The 23,908-nt window shown below is 41.7% G+C and overlaps 1 protein-coding gene across 1 annotated transcript in view; it reads right to left on the reverse strand.

Moving 5' to 3' along the window:
* Window positions 1–22,706, reverse strand: part of KCNC4 (potassium voltage-gated channel subfamily C member 4) — a 125,456-nt gene extending 102,750 nt beyond the window's left edge. The window contains exons 1-2 of the mRNA XM_073542434.1: window positions 21,077–22,706; window positions 16,893–17,823 (exon numbers count right to left, since the gene is read on the reverse strand). Coding sequence (XP_073398535.1) covers window positions 16,893–17,823; window positions 21,077–21,685 — 1,540 coding nt within the window. The 5' untranslated portion in view covers window positions 21,686–22,706. The remainder of the gene's footprint in view (window positions 1–16,892; window positions 17,824–21,076) is intronic.
* Between the last annotated feature and the right edge of the window lie 1,202 nt (window positions 22,707–23,908).

The raw sequence follows: 23,908 nt of genomic DNA on the forward strand, positions 1-23,908 counted from the left end.
TTTGTGGAAAAAAAATGATTTTTTTATTTTCACGCCTCTACATTATAAACTTTACTGAAACACTTGGGGGTTCAAAGTGCTCACCACACATCTATATAAGTTCCTTGGGGGGTCTAGTTTCCAAAATGGGGTCACTTGTGGGGGGTTTCCACTGTTTAGGTACATCAGGGGCTCTCCAAATGCGACATGGCATCCGATCTCAATTCCAGCATTCTGCATTGAAAACTTCTGCATTGAAAAAGTCAAACGGCACTCCTTCCGTGCTGAGCTCTGCCGTGTGCTCAAACAGTGGTTTAGCCCCACATACGGGGTATTGGCGTATTCGGGAGAAATTGCACAAAAAATTTAGTGGTTCATTTTCTCTTTTTACACTTGTGAAAATAAAAAAAAATGGTTTTGAAGTAAAATGTTTGTGAAAAAAAGTTAAATGTTTATTTTTTCCTTCCATATTCCATTCATTCATGTGAAGCACCTGAAGGGTTAATAAACTTCTTGAATGTGGTTTTGAGTACATTGAGAGGTGCAGTTTTTAGAATGGTGTCAATTTTGGGTATTTTCTGTCATATTGACCCCCCAAACTCACTTCAAATGTGAGGTGGTCCCTAAAAAAAATGGTGTTGCAAATTTTGTTGTAAAAATGAGAAATCGCTGGTCAACTTTTAACCCTTATAACTTCCTAAAAAAAAAAAATTATGTTTCCAAAATTGTGCAGATGTAAAGTAGACATGTGGGAAATGTTATTTATTAACTATTTTGTGCGATATCACTCTCTGATTTAAGGGCATAAAAATTAAAAGTTTGAAAATTGCAAAATTTTCTAAATTTTTGCCAAATTTTGATTTTTTTAACAAATAAGTGCAGATCATATCTAAAAAATTTTACCACTATCATGAAGTACAATATGTCATGAGAAAACAATGTCAGAATCAGTAGGATCCGTTGAAGCGTTCTAGAGTTATGACCTCATAAAGTGACACTGGTCAGAATTGAAAAAATTGGCCCGTCACGAAGGCAAAAACAGGCTCGGGTGCGAAGGGGTTAAAGGGATTTCCGGAATGGAAGTTAGGGTAATTCCCTCAGCGCTCTGATTCTCACCCCAGGCTTCTATTAAATGGATCGTTGGTATGGAAGTCAGGGAAAATAAACTCAGCGCTCTGGTTCTGATGCCAGGCCTCTCTTAAAGGGATCCCCGGTATGGAAGTTAGGACCGTTCCACTCAGCGCTCTGGTTCTGACCCCAGGCTGACATGATGTTGTGGGATATAAGGGGTAGTAGCCCGGTGGCTCTGGCTGACGGGATGATGTTGGATATTAGGGGTAGTAGTTCGGCGGCTGTGACGGGATGATGTGGGATATTAGTGGTAGTTGTCCAGTGGCTCTGGCTGATGGGATGATGAGGGATGTTAGGGGTAGTAATCCAGCGGTTGTGACGGGATGATGTGTGATATTAATTGTAGTAGTCTGGTGGCTCTGGCTGACGGGATGATGTGGGATATTAGGGGTCGTTGTCCGGTGGCTCTGGCTGACGGGATTATGTGGGATATTATGGTGAATGTGGCTATGTGGGGTGGGCGGGGCTCTACACTCAGCTTTATATACAGTTGTAGCCAAAAGTATTGACACCCCTGCAATTCTGTCAGATAATACTCAGTTTCTTCCTGAAAATGATTGCAAACACAAATTCTTTGGTATTATTATCTTCATTAGAATTTGTCTTAAATGAAAAAACACAAAAAGAATTGTCCTAAAGCCAAAAATCATGTGATGCTTCTCTAATTTGTGTAATTAACAGCACCTGTAACTTACCTGTGGCACCTAACAGGTGTTGGCAATAACTAAATCACACTTGCAGCCAGGTGACATGGATTAAAGTTGACTCAACCTCTGTCCTGTGTCCTTGTGTGTCCACATTGAGCATGGAGAAAAGAAAGAAGACCAAAGATCTGTCTGAGGACTTGAGAAACCAATTGTGAGGAAGCATGAGCAATCTCAAGGCTACAAGTCCATCTCCAAAGACCTGAATGTTCCTGTGTCTACCATGCGCAGTGTCATCAAGAAGTTTAAAGCCCATGGCACTGTGGCTAACCTCCCTAGATGTGGACGGAAAATAAAAATTTACAAGAGATTTCAACGCAAGATTGTGCGGATGTTGGATAAAGAACCTCGACTAACATCCAAACAAGTTCAAGCTGTCCTGCAGTCCAAGGGTACAACAGTTTCAACCCATACTATCCGTCGGCGTCTGAATGAAAAGGGACTGTATGGTAGGAGACCCAGGAAGACCCCACTTCTTACCCCGAGACATAAAAAAGCCAGGCTGGAGTTTGCCAAAACTTACCTGAAAAAGCCTAAAACGTTTTGGAAGAATGTTCTCTGGTCAGATGAGACAAAAGTAGAGCTTTTTGGGCAAAGGCATCAACATAGAGTTTACAGGAGAAAAAAAGAGGCATTCAAAGAAAAAAACACGGTCCCTACAGTCAAACATGGCGGAGGTTCCCTGATGTTTTGGGGTTGCTTTGCTGCCTCTGGCACTGGACTGCTTGACCGTGTGCATGGCATTATGAAGTCTGAAGACTACCAACAAATTTTGCAGCATAATGTAGGGCCCAGTGTGAGAAAGCTGGGTCTCCCTCAGAGGTCATGGGTCTTCCAGCAGGACAATGACCCAAAACACACTTCAAAAAGCACTAGAAAATGGTTTGAGAGAAAGCACTGGAGACTTCTAAAGTGGCCAGCAATGAGTCCAGATCTGAATCCCATAGAACATGTGGAGAGATCTAAAAATGGCAGTTTCGAGAAGGCACCCTTCAAATATCATGGACCTGGAGCAGTTTGCCAAAGAAGAATGGTCTAAAATTCCAGCAGAGCATTGTAAGAAACTCATTGATGGTTACTGGAAGCGGTTGGTCGCAGTTATTTTGGCTAAAGGTTGTGCAACCAAGTATTAGGCTGAGGGTGCCAATAGTTTTGTCTGGCCCATTTTTGGAGTTTTGTGTGAAATGATCAATGTTTTGCCTTTTGCTTCATTCTTTTTTGTGTTTTTTAATTTAAGACAAATTAAATGAAGATAATACCAAAGAATTTATGTTTGCAATCATTTTCAGGAAGAAACTGAGTATTATCTGACAGAATTGCAGGGGTGTCAATACGTTTGGCCACAACTGTATAGATATAATCATTATAATTTGATATAACTAACCGTAGTTAGTTACTATGCCCGGGCAGCGCCAGGCTCTTCAGCTAGTACTGTATATTAGTAAATTGTATTAAGCACATTAAAACATTTTTTTAACACTGGATAAGTACTATAGAGGGGTTGCCCTGGAAAATCAAGTTATCACCTATCCGCTAGATACTGTAGATAATTGTGGATCGGTGTTAGTCTGACCACTCGGACCCGCATCAATCAGTAGAAATGGAAACTATTATTCCCATTAGAATCGAGTAGCAGTCTGCATGCTCAGCTTGAGCTACATGAATTCCCTATGGGACTGCCAAACACTGCAATCTGCTTTTTCTGGCTGGCCCATATAGAATACATGGACAAGTGTTCATGCGTCCATTCTGGCGCACCATGTTGGTGCTAAAAATTCTATGAACTACCAATTGGTGCAAGTTCTAATAGTGGGAGACCTGCCGATCAGCAAGTTATCACATATCCTGCATATAGGTAATAACATATTTATAATGGACAACTCCTTTTAGTCTAAGTTTATTCAGGGGATTTGGCACTCTGCAGTACAATTACAAAACTCAACTATAAGAGTATATTATATAAGTATATATTAAGAAATATTCGGCACCGGATGGACATATCGTCGCCGCAGCTGCACTGTGGCTCGGAGTTGGAAGGGGGCACCTGCAGGGTGGCTATTAATAAGGGCAATCTGGCCTGATTCTCTGGCCTCATGTGCGACGGGCAGGTATCCGTCCTCTGCTTCCTGCCCGGCATTTCCCGTCTGTCAGAGAGAAATCTGCCGGTGACGACGATGCTGTGGGGGAATGTGCGGAGAGGTGAGTGGTGGTGTTTTGTTTTATTTTAACAATAAATTGTGGTGAGGTGGGGAGAACAATGATTGAGATGCTGGAGAGGGCAATGATGGAGGTGGTGGAGAGGCCAATGATGGGATGCAAGTGGGGAGGATGACAATGAGGGGGTGATGAATTGGGATGGGAGGATGGAGGACTTATAATGGACTTATGAACAGGGGAAGGGGAATGGGATGTTAGATATGGTGGTGGAGGAGGGTACCAAGTCCCTGATAGTGTCCTCCTCCATCTCACAATTCATTGTGATGTACTGGGGACTTAAAATTTATTGGGGAGTGGGAGAGGAGGTGATAAGGTGCATAGGAACCTTTATAATGAATTGAAATGTGGGAAAAGACGCTGTCAGAGACTTGTAATGAATTGGGAGGTGGCGGAGGATGAGCAGTACCTGATAGCATCATAATGAATTTGGGGGTGGGAGAAGACGCTATCAGGGGCTTATACTGGAGGGACACAGGACAGGGACTAAGGCACACATTCAAGATTTGCAGGAGAAAATTCTGCTGCATATCCTATTGTGTTGGTAGGAATAAAGCTGCATAAAATACATTTATATTTTTGCAACGTTTTTGCCATGCTTCTGTTACGTATTTTCCCACATTCATGAGTATGGGTGAAATACGCTGCAAGAATTCACATTATGTAGATTTTAATCTGCTGCAAATCTGCAAGGAAAAAATAAGCAACGTGTGCATGAGACTTCAGGGATCTCATTCACTTTGCTTGACCTGTAAAACGTTACTTATTTTACATGTGCAAATAGCCTTACAGTTAATTGGGGAGAGTCATTGACGTAATAATTTATATCATTGAGTGGCACAGTGCTGCTTACCACTTTATATTTGAATGGTGGGGAACATATCTATATTCATGGAGGTGACACATGTATGTATACAATGCATGTGACCTTGTTATTTTCAGGTCTGCGACGATCAGCGTGACAAAACAAGTAGTGGCTGGTAGATATTGACATGAAGGTCTGACCAGATGGAGAAGAAACAGCAGAAAAGGGCTCTAATTAGAAAAGATGTCAGCATTAAGTGCCTGGATGTAAATATAAGGACTGGGTCACACTAGAGAGGAATACGGACGATTGAGAGGCGTTAAAAGCACGCATTACACACGGACAAATGATTCTCTATGGGGTAGCTCCCAACAGCCGTATATTTCTCGTCCGTATTCTATGGTCCGTGCCAATCGCAGCATGCGATTACATACAGATGCAGACATGCGCAAAATACGCAACCACACCTTGCTTAAGGATTACATACGGAGCACTATTTAGGGGTCATTCATCCGTATTTCGCATGTAAACTACGAACCGTATTTTGCGTCGGTTAGTGTGACCCCGGCCTAATTCTGTATCTGCACTGTGTGACTTGAAGTAATAATGTTATCTGTAAAATCCCTTAGGTCACATTCTCACATTTGGGTAACACGTCTGTGTGATGCCAGATTTTTTTATTGGAGGGCACACAGACTGGTAGAGTTTTATAGATTCATTCATACATCTGTGGAAATCACGGATCTGAGAATGAGATTAGTGAGGGTCAGAGAATGTTCTCTTCTGATCCAATTTTGAGGATCAGAATAGGACATACTCAATGCTACTGTAAAAGCACGCAAGACACCGACACTGCACATTGATACAGGACTGCAGCATTAATATGTATAGCACAGTCCTTTAATATATAGTGTACTCATTTATTATGTATAGCACAGTCTCTTAGTATATAGTGTACTCACTTATTATGTATAGTGCCGTCCTTACTTACATAGTTTCGCCTTTTATTACGGTATGTATAACACCGTCCTTTATTACGTACCGTCCTCTCAAGGTATATACAGTTGTACTCAAAAGTTTACATACCTCGACAGAATTTTTGCTTTCTTGGCCTTTTTTCAGAGAATATGAATGATAACACCAAAACTTTTTCTCCACTCATGGTTATTGGTTGGGTGAAGTAATTTGTTGTCAAACTACTGTGTTTTCCCTTTTTAAATCATAATGAAAACCCAAAACATCCAAATGACCCTGACTAAAAGTTAACATACCCTGGTGATAACATGCACATAAGGCCTGTTTCACACTTTAGTTTTTCGTGTCAGTTAAATTCTGCCAAAAAGGCGGAAAAGCGGATCCGTTCCTAACTGATGTGAACGGATGCCACCGGATCCGTTTTTTTGACGGATCCGCCGAATGAAGAATTTTAAAGGAACCGCTGCCCGGGAAGGAGAGAGAGAGAATTTTTTTTTTCTCTGTCCGCCAGAAATGATTTCAGGGTTAAATTTCCTCTTGACTTCATTCCTCCGGGCATGCGCTCTATAAAAATGCGGATCCTGCAGTAGAAAAAACGTTACATGGTCCGTCCAGGCATCTCGGCGGATGAAAAAAAATTGACGGATCCGCAAAAAAACGGATCTGATGGATGGCCATCCGTCAAGATCCACCGGTAATGCAAGTCAATGGGGAAAAAAATGGATCCACCCAAAAAAATGGCGGATCCGTTTTTTTGCAAAAACAGCGGATTTTGACTGATGGTCAAAAATGGAAGTGTGAAACAGGCCTAAGTTGGCAAAAATGGGTTTGAATGGCTACTAAAGGTAACATCCCCACCTGTGACCTGTTTGCTTGTAATCAGTGTGTGTGCGTAAAAGCCGAGTGAGTTTCTGGGATCCAGACAGAATCTTGCATCTTTTATCCAGTCACTGATGTTTCTGGATTGTGAGTCATGGGGAAAGCAAAAGAATTGCCAATGGATCTACGTAAAAAAGTTGGTTGAACTGTTTAAAACAGGAAAGGGATGCAAAAAGATATCCAAGGAATTGATAATGGCAATGAGCAGCGTTCAAACTGTGATTAACACATGGAAAATCAGGGGCTCTGTAAAAACAAAACCACAGTCAGGTAGACCAACAAAAATTTTGTCCACAACTGCCCAGAAAATTGTTTGGGATGCAAAGAATAACCCACAAATAACCATTTGCAATACTGGACTCTCTGAAAACTAGTGGTGTGGCTGTTTCAAGATGCACAATAAGGAGGCACTTGAAGAAAAATGGGCTGCATGGTCGAGTCGCCAGAAGAAAGCCATTACTGCGCAAGTGCCACAAAGTATCTTGCCTACAATACGGAAAACAACACAGAGACAAGCCTCAAAACTTATGGAACAAGGTAATTTGGAGTGATAAGACCAAAATTGAACTTTTTGGCCACAACCATAAATTTTACATATGAACAGAGGTCAACAAGGCCTACGATGAAAGGAACACCATTCCTACTGTAAAGCACAGAGGTGGATCATTGATGTTTTAGGGATGTGTGAGCTACAAAGGCAAAGGAAACTTGGTCAAAGTTGAAGGAAAAATGAATTGCAGCATGTTATCAGCAAATACTAGAGGCAAATATGCAATCATCAGCTCGGAAGTTGCGCATAGGACGTACTTGGACGTTCCAACATGACAATGATCCAAAACACAAGGCCAAGTTGACCTGTCATTGGCTATAGCAGAACAAAGTAAAGGTTCTGGAGTGGCCATCTCAGTCTCCTGAACTCAATATCATTGAGCTACTCTGGAAAGCTCTCAAGCGCACAGTTCATGCTAGACAGTGCAGGAATTACAGGAACTTGAGGTTTCTTTCCAAGAAGAGTGGGCAACTACCATCTAGAAAATAAAGAACCTCATCCACAACTACCACAAAAGACTTCAAGCTGTCATTGATGTTAGAGGGGACAATACACGGTATTAAGAAAGGGGGTATGTGAACTTTTGATCAGGGTCACTTGGATGTTTTGGGTTGTCATAATGATTTAAAAAGAGAAAACACAGTAGTTTGACAATAAATGGCTTCACCCAACCACTAACCATGAGTGGAGAAAAAGTTTTGGTGCTATCATTGATATTCTCCGAAAAAACGCCAAGAAAGCAAAAATTCTGCCGGGGTATGTAAATGTTTGAGCACAACTGCATGGTGCTGTCCCTTTTTATATAGCTTCCTCTGCTGTTATGTATAGCATTGTCTCTTATATAGTGTATTCTTGTTATTCACAGTGCCCTCTTTTATTGCATAGAACTCTCTTGTTAGATATAAAATGATTGTTGATGGAGTAGCCGGTGACCAGACAACCAGTATATCAGCTCCTCCATTAGAAAAGAAGCTTCCCCATGCTCCATCAGCCATCATTCCATTATATTATCTAACAAGGGAGGGCGGTATGTATTAAAAAATCGGGCACTAAATAAACCGATACATAGGGGACGGAGCTGTACATAACAAGAGAGTGCACTTGTAATAAGTGACAACAATATACATAATAAAGGAGACTATGAGACTATGTAAGATATATACTGTACAGTAATGTATGTGTGTGTGGCTATATATATATATATACTAGATGGTGGCCCGATTTTAACACATCGGGTATTCTAGAATCTCTCTCTCTCCGCACCCCAAATCTCCTGACGGAGGCATGCGTCGTTCGAATGCGCTGATTAGTCACGGCCGGCAGGGCGCGACCAATCAGCGCCGCAGAATTTCCGTTACAGACAGACAGAAAGAATTAGATGATTATTATATAGGATACTAGATGGTGGCCCAATTCTAACGCATCGGGTATTCTAGAGTCTCTCTCTCTCTCCGGGCCGCAAATCTCCCGACGGAGGCGTGCGTCTTTCGAATGTGCTGATTGGTCACGGCCGGCCGGGCGCGACCAATCAGCACCACGGAATTTCCGCTACAGACAGAAAGAATTAGATGATTATTATATAGAATACTAGATGGTGGCCCGATTCTAACGCATCGGGTATTCTAGAGTCACTCTCTCTCCGCAGATCTCCCGACGGAGGCGTGCACTGTTCGAATGCGCTGATTGGTCGCGGCCGGCCGGGCACGACCAATCAGTGCCGCAGGATTTCCATTACAGGCAGACAGAATTAGACGATTATATAGTAGATATGTGTGTATATATATATATATATATATGTAGCTTTGTCTCCAAAAAAGGAAGGGAGCCCATACACATTTCTTGCGCAGGAGCTCCAAGCTGTCAGTGATTGCCCCTGTTCGGCACAGAATGTGAGTGCAAGGATGCTGTGAGCGTCTTTTGTAAAGCTTTTTTACGTCAGACGTAGTTTGTAGTTCACAGGAACAGCTTCTCTGTTCACAGGGACAATCCATACAAAACTGCAAGTGAAATGATATGAAAAATTATATTCTTGGCTCCAAGACTTTGCAGCAATGATTTATGCAAACTCTTCCCCAAGAAAACCAGAAACTTTTTAAGACATAGCCTAACCTGCTATGTTCTCTAACACTGGATAACAGGATTCAGATGGGAGCCCAGACGAAACCATTCCCTATAAAGAGGCAGCGTCCATCTTTTTGTATCAGAATTTACGTGCATAATGTGGAGAAAAAGCTTGAATTTATGTCCGTGCCTATTTGTGAGTTACACAGAAAAATGAGAGAATATTCATTTGTGCAAATGAAAAACATTTGTACTTTCAAATATTCTTCTTTTATTATTATTTTTTAATAATACAATACATTTGGCAGTAGTATGGTGGTAAGAGATGGCATGCCTGCAATGAGGTGCAAAGACGTAATTATCATAAAACAAGAAAGGCATTATTTGAATTTAATTAGAATGAATGGCGGGTATAAAATTAGAACTTTTATTGCATACGATATCACATGTCCAGGGTCATTCAGTGATGTTTGTTCAGAAGGTACATTCGGGTAGAAATGAATATATCTGGCTGGTGTAGACAGGTTTGGATAGTTCAAAAACAACATTGATTGGACAGGATCACAGATTGCTATACAAAATTAATAAGCAATGGATAACACTGTAATTTGCATTGCCTCCAGTTATCACAGAGATTCAGCATCATTCTCAGTTCTCTGCTGATTTGCCATCATTCTTTCTACGGGTTTTTGTAATGCCCTTCTTCATGTTACATTGACAAATTTGTATAGTATATATATGCAGTGACACTAGATCAGTGACAAACTAATATAATGGATGGCAAATCTATATGCACAAATACGGTATATGTTTTGCTCATTCTACATAGTGACAGTCGTGGTAACTCTTCCATATGGGGCAAAACCATTGATAAAAGGGAATCTGTCAGAAGGATTTCACATGCACATGTAGCTTTTTCAAAAACAAGTCCAACACTATCTTTACAGGGCCCGTCCATTTCTCTGCTACTGAGTAATCAGCGTTTGAATTCATATGCAAATGAAGCTGTAGATCTGAAGCCTCCGTCACTCCAGCTCTATTCCCCACCCATCGCTGCCTCCTCCTGCTTGACTGATGGCTGATTTGACTGTAGTCACACAGCATAGAGGCTGTCAGTCAAGCAGGAGAAGGTGGCACTGGGTGAGAAATAAAAGATAATATGGTCACCAGCTGACCAAAAACTAACCATCATCAGCTGGAAATGTCCTTTTAATTCAATGATCCCATTTTAGAACCATGTGTGTGTGTTACATTCATTTTTTTATATTTTCAAAAAAGGCAGGTTTTGCCTCTTTTTCACCAACAATAAAAACAGACACAAAGACAAAAGAGGATCTTTACATTTCATTATAATTAATCATTATAATAGTTTATTATATTTTATGTTTAGATGAACAATTATTTAATGATTTTCAAAAGTCTTTAACGGATATAACAACTTATCTAAAAAATATTCAATTTTTTTTCTTAGTTCAAGCAGAAGATCAGTGTTGTCCCATGGTTGGGATTATCACTGTTGTTGAAAATGAAGTTCCTATATAAATTCCATTAATCATTTTAATGATGATCTGTCAGGATGTAAGATGAACACTGAATAGCTGTCCGCCTAGTCCTGCCAATCAGAATTCAACTATCATCATTACGTAAACCTAAAGTCATGCTCTAGTTTCATTACACTTATGAATATATCTGAAATATATAACAATTTGTTAATAGAATGTCATTATTAAAGACATAGATAACACTTTTTCTTGAAGGTAGTTTGTGTCAAGGCACTAATGCCAACTTCTAAACGCAGTGATACCGGAGATAACCTTAAAGAGGAATGGTCACCAAATGTAAAGGGGCTAGTTCTTACTCTTATTTTATTCCCATTCTTTCCCTGATTATTCTGGGTTTTTTTTAAGTCAGTGCGCTTTTTATTTTAAAGATGACCTGTCAACATCTCAAACAAGGGTAGTGGCAGTGTTACTCTTATTTTATTTCTGCTGTTCCCTTGAGTATTTTGATTTTTTTTTTAAATCCACTATACGGTTCCAGAGATATGGGCCTTTTTATGTGGTGCTAATTTTTGGTCTTTATTAAGGGGGTGTGGCTCACAGTTTTCTCTGGGGGCGTGGCTCACAGGGTGATAATGCAGAGCAGCCTAATGACACGCCCCCACGGAATCCTTAGTAAAGACCAAAAATTAGCACTACATAAAATGACCATATCTCTGGAACCGTATAGTGGATTTAAAAAAAAAAAAAAAAAGCGGAATACTCAGGGAACATCAGAGTTAAAATGAGCAAAAACTGCCCCTGATTGACATTGCGACACGTCCTCTTTAAAACAAAATGATCACTGAAACTAGAAAGAAATGATAAAAGTAAATGGAAAAACGTTGATCACATTATTTGACTGTGAGACATTTTGAATTAGACTGAGTTGTACAAATCTTGTATATTTGTAATGGTTGGCTATGGGGTTGCATAGGGTTTATCTATTGCAGTTTTTTACTTTCCAGGCATAATCCTGGACACTTTCTTTATATATTTCTCACAATTTTGATTGCAATAAAATGAGAGAAACTATGATCAAGATAGAGTATGATACTAAGGAGGAAATTGATGTTTCTTTCATCTTTTCTTTGTTGTGTTACTTTATGCCACTGTGACCCCTATTTGTACATAGAATATCATGCTGTAACATAATTTCCTGCTATTTCAAACTTCATGTTTAGTGGTTGGCAGTGTTAATAGTTCTTAATAAAAATGATAGAGAAATATAAAAAATTAATCAAAATATACATTGCTTATACTGTAGAATGGCCATGCTATAACAACACATATGATAAGTTATAGAAAAACACAGACTTAGATTACAATGTAATACTAGCTTATTGACACAATACAATGATCATTAGTTAGACATACAGTAAGTACCATAGAATGAGAATACACAAAGTATTTCAGCATTTTTGGGCAATTCAAATACTTAACATCTAGAAGATGAATGCTAATGAAATCTAGACAGACACTGTATGGGAGACCTGGTACTGTGGCCCTCAAAAATCTAAAGTACGGTACATAAACCTGAAAATTACTTCTCTTGGAATTCGTAGTGCTCTACATTACCAAAGACATTCATTGTCATCTACATAATTTTCAACAGTTTAAAAGCATTTGGATTTTTTGTTTTTGAATTTCCATTTTTTTCCTCCCCTTTTTACTTTTTTTTTATTTTTTTTTATTATTTTCCTGCCAACATTGCCTTTTCTGGGCTTGTTTCTTGCTATATAGTTTGTCTTTTCTTATTTAAGTGGTGACATTTTTTTTTGTAAAAATAATTTTATTGGGGCCATTTTCTAAGATCAGGAACATTTTTATTTTTTCGGCTTAGCAAGTTCACAATTTATTGATAACCGTTTTGGATAAGTACACGATTTGATCTCTTTTTATAGCAAATTCTTAGGGAGGTGAAGCGAATAAAAATAAAACGCAAATATAATGTTTACATTTTTTTATCATGATGATATTTACTGTGAGGGTACATTACCGTATATACTTGCATATAAGCCGAGATTTTCAGCCCATTTTTTGGGGCTGAAAGTCCCCCTCTCGGCTTATACGCGAGTTATATTCCAGGGGGTTGGCGAGGGAGGGGGAGCGGGGGTGTCAGGTCATACTTACCCCCCCTGGCATGGTCTCTGCAGCCCCCTGCTTCTCCCAGTCTCAGGCTCCTTCCTTCAGCGGTCACGTGGTACCAGTCATTAAAGTCATGAATATGCGCATATTTATGACTTTAATGAGCGGTACCATGTGACCGCTGAAGGAAGGAGCCTGAGACCGGGAGAAGTGGGGCTGCAGAGAGGAGGGGGTAAGTATATTCTATATTCACCTGTCCCCACTCCATCGCTGTGCGCTGCTCCGTCCTCCTCTCCGCGTCATCTGTCTGTGATGTTCAGGTCAGAGGGTGTGGTGACGTAGTTAGTGTGCGCCACGTCCTCTGCCTGAATGACACTGACAGAGGGACCCAGCAGACAGAGTGACGCACAGCCATGGAGCGGGGATCGGTAAATATCGCCACTGCTGGGATCCTGAGCCAGTGGTGACACCGGCACCTGTCCCCACATGCTCAGGACACTGGCATCGGGCCCCCAGCGACGAGAGGTGAGTATGTCATTTTTTTTATTTGCAGTGGCATATGGGGCAAAATCTATGGAGCATCTTATGGGGGCATAGTCTATGGAGCAGCATATGGGGGCATAATCTATGGAGCAGTATATGGGGGCATAATCTATGGAGCAGCATATGGTGGCATAATCTATGGAGCATCTTATGGGGCAGCATATGGGACATAATCTATGGAGCATCTTATGGGGCAGTGTTATGAGTTCATTTTCTCCTTCACCTCTGATGTCTGATGAACTCCCTCTGCTGGTGAAAGGAGGTAGTGAAATTGATCTGGATGGGAAGAACCTGTCATCTGAACAGGTGGAGTGTGATTGGACATCCGGAATTTCTGAGTGGTTATAAGGCAGCCGACGCCCTGCAGGGTCGCTGGTGATCCTTTCTGCTCTGAGCTCTGGCGTCCAGTTTAGTTCCTGTCTACTAAAAGCTAAGTTTTTGCTCTGCTATTTTTCCATGAGATTTTGTCTGTTTACTTAGTGTTTGTGTTCAGCCTGCCCTGGTTGGGACGGGCTGAACTCCATTTTTGTCTCTGATCAGTTGATCTCTTTGCTCTGTCTTCAGAATATACCTGAGTGCTGATATAGTGATTTTGAAGTCTAGTGACTTCAGGGCCTTTTCTATCAGATGTGTTGGACATTATTTTTGGCAGGGTTTTTTGCGTGATTGCAGCCAGCATCTTTTCTGTCCTTTCCTATCTAGTTAGTTGGGCCCCATCATTTGCTCAGCCTGTCTTTCTGTCTGTGTTTGTGTTTTCATCTGCTTTTCACCGACAATACATGTTGGGGGCTGTCTATTGCTTTGGGGTCTGCTCTGGGGCAGTTTAGATTTCCCCTTCTTTCTTTAGGCTTATTTAGCTCTCCGGCTGTGACGAGGGGTCTAGGGCACCATAGGAACCCCCCACAGCTACTGTTAGTTGTGGTGAATAGGATCAGGGGTCTGCAATCCGCTAGCTACCAACCTCTCCGGTTTTCTGGACTTAGCTTGTGTTTTTGTTTTTTCCTCCTCCAGTCACTCATTCATAATAGGGCAGCATATGGGGCATATTATTCTATGGCGCATCTTATGGGGCCATTATTAACCTTTGTGCAGCATTATATGGGGCGTATTCTGTATGGAGCATCTTATGGAGCCATCATGAACTGTATGGAGCATTATATGGGGCTCCTGATTCAATATGGATATTCAAAAACATTTAACCTACTGATGTCCCAATTAATTTTACTTTTATTGGTATTTATTTTTAGTATTGAAATTTACCAGTAGCTGCTTTTTTTGCACCCTAGGCTTATACGCAAGTCAATAAGATTTCCCATTTTTTTGTGGGAAATTTAGGGGGTTGGCTTATACTCGGGTTGGCTTATACATGAGTATATACGGTAAATTTGTATTTTTAGAGATTAGACTTTTGCATACAAATCGACACCAAATAAGCTTTTTATTTCTTTTTAGTTACCTGGGTGGTGAAATTTTTTTATCTTTTTTTACTTTTCATATTTTTAAAAACTTTTTTTTATTTTTTAGTCCCCTTAGGAGACTTGAACCTGCATTTGATCAACTATACTATATGCTGTAATAAAACTGTATTGCAATATATAGACAAAATAACATTCTTCTATGAAGTCCAGTCACAGACTGGGATCTCCAAAATCCCGAGTATGGGGCTTTCAAGAGCCATGTCTCAATGGGCCAAGGGCGAGCATGGACACCTCCATTCTACCCATTCGAATTCGGAGCGCAGGAGATCGCTGATCTCAAATATGGGATCACCATATGCAACGCTCTACATCACAGAAGTGGAGGAAAGCACAATGATTAACCAGTTCAAGATTGAGCCATTTATCCCCTCCTTCCCCACTCCCCGTTCCTGACCAGGCACATTTTTGTGGTACATGTGATTTAAAAAGTTGCGCAATTCTTGCTCAGAGTCATGTAATTTTTGTGACTTTTTTCCTGATACATTGAGCTTTACTTTTATGTCACTGTCATGTTTTTTTCTTATGATATCACGCAACATCAGGGAGAAAATAAGGGAAAGAAGTGCCATTTTTCCCTTTTTTATGACCACAAAGAACTAAAATACTGTACATTTAAAAAGTTGTTCCCCATTCTCAAACAATTATTTTTATATATCTGACACATTTTTTTAGTATGAGAGTGGGACTAGTAATTTGAATTTTGATTGACAGTGTCATATTTATTTATTTAATTTATTTTACATTCATTTTAAACATTGAGCCCACGTAAAGTCATAAAAAAATTTGGTGGGTATTTAAATGTTGAAATATTTTAATTTTCATCTTATTTCCCTTGTAACTGAGGCTGGTATATTACCACCAGTTACAGGGGAAATGCAGCTTCCTAGCTTAATAGCAGAGCTGTCTGGGTCTGCTATGGCTCTGTAGCTGTTGCTGCCTCTTTATTCATAGCGATTACATAACCACTGAGTAAGGAGGAGGAATCACTGTCAGTGCTTCCTATTACTGCACATACAGCCCTTGTTCAGAACTGTGTATACAATAATTGAAAAGGCCCAAACATAACAAACTATGGGTGTCTTCTATATGGTGACTCTGAGAATCGCTGACAACTGCTCCTGCAGCTACATGATCGCTTGTAGCTATTCTACTATACAGTCATGGCCAAAAGGGTTGGTGCCCTTGAAATTATTCCAGAAAATCTGGTGTTTTTTAATTGTTTTTCTCATTAAAGGTTTTCCACTTTCCTCATCTGGTTAATAAATTTAACATTTTGAGCAATCAGACTTCTAAGGAGGCCGAAGAAAATATAGAACATCCCCCAGACTGTGCACTGCAAATGTTGCTATCAGAGATTGGCAATGGCATTTTAGAGGTTAACAGCAGTGGGCAGAGCTCAAAACCAAGCACAGAGTCTGCAATGAAGACCTCCAGCAAGCACTTCGACGAGAGCATTCCTGTGTTCTCTGCTCGAGTGTCACTGTCAGACTCCTCTGGTAGAGGCTTATCTTTGTGCCAAACAAAATGATGTGCCATTGAAATTCAATAGACTGGATCCTTCTGTTGCTTCAACATCATCTGTTGGGTTAGAGTTTGGAGACTCCTATACACATTAGATAGTTGATCAATCCCACTAATATCGGCAAGTTTGGATTACTTTTATTTATTGTGTTTGGGGTCGTGAAGGGTAGGCCATGGACACTGCATTCCCATAAAATTCCTCTAATGGTACAGAAACTAGACAAATCACTATAATAAGTGCCCTCTTTAAGCCCTAAATAATTCAATTACAGTAATGCCAACAAACATCTTATTCCTGAGTATGGACCATAGGGAAAATGAATTGCATAGTCAATGAAGATTCAGAAACAGCCAAAACCAAGTCTTATGACATTCTTCCCGCTAGCCATTTAGTGTATCATCGCACATGTCTGTTGTGCATCTTACCTGTCCTCTTTTCCGTGACATCCTCTCCAGCCAATGGGCAGGATTCACTTTGAGTGCTGTTCCGACGTGATGTGTCTTCAGATTTAGCAGTAACTGGAGAGTCCAGCTGCATAGGTTTAGGAACATGTTTCTTTTTCTTCTTAGGAAGCTTTTGTTTGGCCATAGCAAGAGAATAATACATTCCAAAATTATTCACAATGACTGGAACAGGCATTGCAATGGTAAGCACACCAGCCAGGGCACATAAAGCCCCCACTAGCATGCCAGACCAAGTCTGTGGATACATGTCCCCATACCCAAGTGTGGTCATGGTTACCACTGCCCACCAGAATCCTATGGGAATGTTCTTGAAATGCGTGTGGTTGCTTCCAGTTGGGTCTGATGCGCTTGCACCTATTCGTTCTGCATAATAGATCATGGTGGCAAAAATTAGAACCCCTAGAGCTAAAAAGATGATTAGAAGCAGAAACTCATTAGTACTGGCACGAAGAGTGTGCCCTAAAACTCGCAGCCCAACAAAATGTCTTGTCAGTTTGAATATACGTAAAATCCGGACAAAGCGAACAACACGTAGGAAGCCTAGAACATCTCGTGCAGCTTTGGACGATAAGCCACTGAGGCCCACCTCGATGTAAAATGGCAAGATGGCCACAAAGTCTATAATGTTCAGGAGGTTCTTCACAAAGACCAACTTATCTGGGCAGCAAGTAATTCGGACAATGAATTCAAGTGTGAACCAAAAAACACAAACCCCTTCTATATAGGTCAAAATCGGTTCTGTTTCCACCTCCTTCACCACAATGATCTGTGTCATATTTCCCACAATGACCAGTTCTGTTACATTTCTGTCCACAATGAAAGCCTCATGGGTCTCCAAGCAGAAAGTGGTGATGGACATCAGGATGAAGAAAAGAGAAATAAATGCCACTACCTGCAAGAGAAATGAGAGGAGAAGCACAGATTTCCCATTTGCACAAATTCAAATTATGTAAAACGTACCGTTTATATGGAACAAAGACCTGTCTGCATGAGATATCAGTGAGCAACATGTGTCCTATTTACATGTCCTAAAGTGAACTATTATTAATTTGCAGCTTTAGTCCGCCTATTTCCTGAGCAGTCACTTAGGCCATTCAGACTGCTGGGCATTCAGCCAGTAGTAGGGAGATACCCAGAGTCTGCTTCAATGGTTTGGTCTATGTAAGAAGAACTTCAGGACTATTTGCTTTTCAGATCAACGCATCCATTCTATGTTCTTGATATGGAAAGGCAGAAATGTTTTTGATTTTTTTATGGAAACGTTTGAGTTTGCTAAGAAGAATCTGCTACCATCTAGATAAGAAAGCAAGATGTTTTTAAAGATGGATTAATAATAATAATAATAATAGAATAGGTTCTTTCAGATGTCCATGATGATCAATCTGATGTTGGATTGCAATGCCCAGACTTGGTGCACATCTCCTGTCCTGAGTGTGACAGCGTCATATATTTCTTTGAAGCTGTTGTGCTCGGGTCTGGAGGAGTGCGGCCAGTCCATGCACTGCGATCTGACATTCCACCGATTATCACGGACATCTGAAACAGCCCAAAGTTTGTGTCTGCCTTTGCATTCCAAAAACAGTTTCCAAAATCTCTGGATGTACACTAGAATAAACAGTGCTTCCCTCTAGTTAAGAGGGAATCACACGTAAGGCCCCATGGTGTTGCACTTGTCAAAGGGTCATGAAAGCGTTATATGATTCCGACTGACCAATTAACTGAGAGTTATCAATATACATTATGAGCTATCTCATGGTTTGGCAATGTTGCCTGCTGCAATCAATGGCACTTCGCACTTGGGAAACCTGCTTGCCCCGAAGATCCAGGGCACACACTCACTCCCAGCTATTTCAATGATAAGGCCGGGATCACACATGCGAGAAACACTGTCGAGTCTCACATGTTAATACCCGGCACTCAGGAGCGGAGCGTGCGGCTGCATGCAGTGCTAATGAGTGCCGGCGGCAGTGCCGGGCATTAACATACGAGAGTCGGCTGTGTTTCTTGCATGTGTGATCCCGGCCTTAAAGTCAGTCTGTAAACCACAAAACTTATTTAAAACTACTTATATAGTCCTATATGAGATTCCTATAAAATTTATACCGGCAGTAATAATAATCTTTATTTTTATATAGCGTTAACAAATTCCGCAGCGCTTTACAGTTTGCACACACATCTAAATTCCCTATCAGTATGTCTTTGGAGTGTAGGAGGAAACCGGAGTACCAGGAAGAAATCCACGCAAACACGGGGAGAACATACAAACGCCTTGCAGATGTTGTCCTTGGTGGGATTTGAACCCAGGACGCCAGCACTGCAATGCTAACCACTGAGCCACTGTGCTGCCAAGCAGTACAGATTTTACTTCTTTAGTTGTATGGAATAACGTTTTTACTTCGTATGCAGATGGGGGATCATTGAAGCTCTCTTTAAGTGGCCAAGGGCTCAGTGTACCATTATGTCCTCAAACCTTCCCTTACGGAGATTGACAGAATTTGCTAGCCCAGAGTGTGCGATACCTGACATGAATCACTACAGGAGATGAACAGATGGACACACAGTGACTGTACGAGTCCGTGTGCAATGCAAAACAGAATCGCACAGTGACGAGCGGCCACCTCAGACAGGAAAGAAGGATGAGAGCACATTTGTAAAGACTCTGTCTGTCCGCGCTTGCTGGGCTCCTGGTACAACTATCTCAGGGTAAGTGCGCGGGTTGTTGATTGAGGGGAAGAAATGGTACAATGAGCACTTGGCCACACCAAGGGTGCACCAAGGTGGCCTCATTTGCATATGGAATAAAAATATTTTTCTGTGCAACTAAAGAAGTGAAATCTATTCTACAGATATCAGTTTCATATTAGCCAAGTCCCCTATATGACTGTATTAGTAGTTTTCGTCAAGTTTTGCAGGTGGCAGACTCCCTTTAATCATCGGTGTAGCTGGGGGTGAGCATGTGCCCTTGGTGTGGAGTGCGAGTGATGGCAGCAAGCCACATTACATTAGCCAGTCTATTCAGATACTGGGCCAGGGCAGTGAGATGTACGTTTTTCCCCAGATAAAAGACTCATTTTCTAGCTTACTGTAAAATTTGGGCTTCTAATAAATAAAGGTTCTGTCTGTTCAATTCTTTAAGGATACAGAACACCAACAGTATAATATATGCTGGCCATGGAAATAGCAATATCTCATTAAAAGCAATAAATATATTTATTTCTGTAGTACAAAAAAGATCCACTAATGATAATAAATAGTTTTTCATATATATAAATCTATGCTGATGTAAGTGGCAATGTATCTGGTAGAAGCAAGATCTCAGTGTGCAGCACATTACTGGCCTGTGACAGCTAGTCAACATTGTAATACTGTTGTTCTGCACACCCATAGGGACAGACAAAAGTCAGTAAAAGCTCTGCTGTACCCCAACAGATTCTACAATGGTCTCCCCAAGGTCATATGACTCAGTATTTTGTCAGAAAAAACAGAGCAACAAGCTGCACAATTTTGTATGGCGTTTCTGGCTAAGGGTAAGTTCAAACTAGGCATTTTTTCAGCCGTTTTATTTTTTCTGCAGCCAAACCTGATCGCTTGGCAGGAAAGAAGCATGTTTTACTTGTTTTTTCTTGCATTTTTGACGCTTTTTTGTGACAAAAAAAAAACAATCTGTGTATGAGATTTCTGAAATCTTATAGCCTTTGCTGGGGCTGTAAAATGCAGCTGAAAATTAGCATTAAAAATGCCGCAAAAACACCTAGTGTGAACATAGGCTAAATCTGTGATGGAGGCTCCAAGCAGCGCCTCCCATTCAGATGTGAACAGAGCCCTCTCAGACAAGTTTGTTTTCAAAGGTTTGAAATGTGGTAAATATTTTGATCTAGTCCTGTGGATACAAAGTGTTGGATTATTTATCATTAAGTGTTGCATTTATGGTCAGTAAAAAAAGCCATGAGAGAAATAATCAGAGTCCTTGGGAGCAGGTCAAGATATAAATGTGAATATTCCCCCTTTTTTACAAAATCTTGATTTTTTTAAAGATAAAAATGTTAGTGGGGACTGGACTAGAAATAAAAATCTCATCATTCCCTTACTTTGGGTTGTAGGAATTATCATGTGAGCATTGGAAGAGAGCAAAGCTCCAAACTTACCCTGGCAGCTCTAGAGGAGTAAGGGTCCTCAAACAGTGCCCACATCTTGGCCATCCATCTCTTCCAGCTACCCCTGGACCTGTCTGGTCTCTCCTCTATACAAAGTAGCTCGGGTGTGGAGTCCTTGTCCTCCTCACCATCATCTGGTTCTACATTTTCAAAGATATCTAAAGCCTCCTCTGCTTCCCGGTGCTGTCTGTATGTCATCCAACAACAGGGCTCCACATCTGTCTCATCGATGCCCCAAAATGCCAACTCCTCCTCAAAGAGAGGACCACAGATGTCCGCCGGGCAGTGCAGCTTCCCTGTGCGGTAGTAGTTGAGGACATAGGAGAAGATCCCTGGGTGTCTATCAAAGAAGAACTCGGTTTGTTGGGTGTCAAGATCCAACTGACTGGAGGTGTCAGGGTCTGCCAGCCATGCCAGGCGGGTGCCAGGCAGCGTCCTTAGGGTGCTCTTATAGGTCTCATGGCGAGTGCCCCCCACGTTGATGGTGATCTTGCCAGAGTCTTCCCCCTTTGCCATCTCCTCCTTCAGACATGTTTTGGAGGGGGGTTTGTTCCCAGACTTTCGTCCACGGTAAGATGAGACACACACCGAACTAATCATAGATTTCTCCTGGTAAGACCCCTTTAGACAGTCTCAGGGGTTTCCAGAGAGACTGTCTGGGGTTATGAGACAGCACGGGTCTTCCAACAGGTGACGGAGAGAGGAGGAGAGAGCTGCAGAGAGCAGGGCGCTGGGGATGGGAGTGACTGGGATGATGATGAGGAGGAGGAATTGTCTATAGCAATTGGAGAATTGGCTCAGCAATCATGGGCACGACTGACAACAAACACAGGATGCATCGGGCACCTTGTGGGTGAGGAGGTGCTGCTGCAGCCAGGGCAGGTTCTCCACCTGTGCCACGGCTTGCTAACAGGGCTGCCAAGGTTAAGACAATTATTGTCTCTGCTGCGCCACCTGTAAGAATGCAATTGTCTCACACTGATGCTGCTCCACCTGTGCCAACACTAGGAGTAGGTATTGATGCTGCTCCACCTGTGATGATAATGCAGTTATTGACACTGCTGCTCCACCTGTGCTGACACAATGCTGGACCTTCTGCAGGAGGACCTCCTCTACCTGGCTGAATGCTGCTGACACAATGGGAGCCAGGAGCTTTATCTTCTACACGTTCAGCCAGCTGTGTTCTTCTGATTCCTTCCCACACAAATATTAAGACCTTTCCTCCCAGGCAGCGCGTAGGCCCCTTCTTCATAGGTAGAGAGCAGGGTGGAAGTTGCTGAGATGAGAAGAACACGTTTCCTTGACGCTGCTGCTGCTGCTAGATCAACAATTGGTCTTCTCTCCCAAGTCATGAAGGTTCTCCAGCTGCTTGATGTCTGCCATCTCCCAAGTCCTCTATTCCATGATGAAGTTTGTCACCAGCAGAGATCACCCGAGGAGGAGCAGATGATGTCCCTCTCACAATGTCACCCTTCCTCGGTAATTTGAGCTAATAGAGAGGCGTCACTCCCTGAACTAGGAGCTGCTTGTCCGGATCCAGCAGGTGGAGGCAGACTCTTGTCTCTGTAACCCTTTCCCCATCTGCTTGAGGCTGTGCTGTCAGGCAGCAGCAGCAGCAGCTTCTCCTGAGCTTCCAGGATTGCTGGCTGTCATTTATAGAAACTCAACCTGTGGGAGGACCCCAGGAATTCTGCAAGAGCAAGCAAAATCTGCAAATCGATACATTGTTGTTATGATAAAGTGGCCAGTATTCATTAGTAAAGCTTTTAAAGAGGAGACTGAAGTTTAAAGTCAGTCCAGGCTGGATGGTAGGAAGTCTGCACTATGGTCTCCTTAGGAGAAGAGCAGGGAGCATTGGTGCATAGAGTATAAGGAAAGAAGCACTTAGTGTGAGGAGACAGCAGGACAATAAAAGAAGGATGGAAATCATGGAAGGAGAGCAAAAAGATATTGTTCGTTGTGTGCTGATGATCTGTATCTATTATCACACAATATGTATGTCCTAGACAATAGAATCCATCACTGCTAGGAGAATATCATCTATGTACACAATATATATATATATACAGTATATATATATATATGGCTGATGTCATGGGAGGAGTTCAGAGTCAATATAATTATACTGTATATACACTGCTCAAATAAAGGGAACACTTAACAGAATAAAACTCCAAGTAAATCAAATTTCTGTGAAATCAAACTGTCTACTTAGGAAGCAACACTGATTGACAATCAATTTCACATGCTGTTGTGCAAATGGAATAGACAACAGATGGACATTGTTGGCAATTATCAAGACACCCTCAATAAAGGAGTGGTTCTGCAGGTTGGGAGCCACAGACCACATCTCAGTACCAATACTTTCTGGCTGATGTTTTGGTCACTTTTGAATGTTGGTTGTGCTTTCACACCAGTGGTAGCATAAGATGGACTCTACAACCCACACAAGTGGCTCAAGTAGTGCAGCTCATCCAGGATGGCACATCAATGCGAGCCGTGGCAAGAAGGTTTGCTGTGTCTGTCAGCGTAGTGTCCAGAGGCTGGAGGCGCTACCAGGAGACAGGCCAGTACACCAAGAGACATGGAGGGTGCCGTAGGAGGGCAATAACCCAGCAGCAGGACCACTACCTCAGCCTTTGTGCAAGGAGGAACAGGAGGAGCACTGCCAGATCCCTGCAAAATGACCTCCAGCAGGCCACAAATGTGCATGTGTCGGCACAAACCGTTAGAAGCCAACCCCATGAGGATGATCTGAGTGCCCGACGTCCACAGATGGGGGTTGTGCTCAAAGCCAAACATCGTGTGGCTCTCCAAAGAAAT

Source organism: Dendrobates tinctorius, unplaced genomic scaffold, assembly GCF_039654945.1.
Source record: "Dendrobates tinctorius isolate UK_male_01 unplaced genomic scaffold, ASM3965494v1 ptg000127l, whole genome shotgun sequence".
In the NCBI taxonomy this organism is placed as follows: Eukaryota; Metazoa; Chordata; class Amphibia; order Anura; family Dendrobatidae; genus Dendrobates; species Dendrobates tinctorius.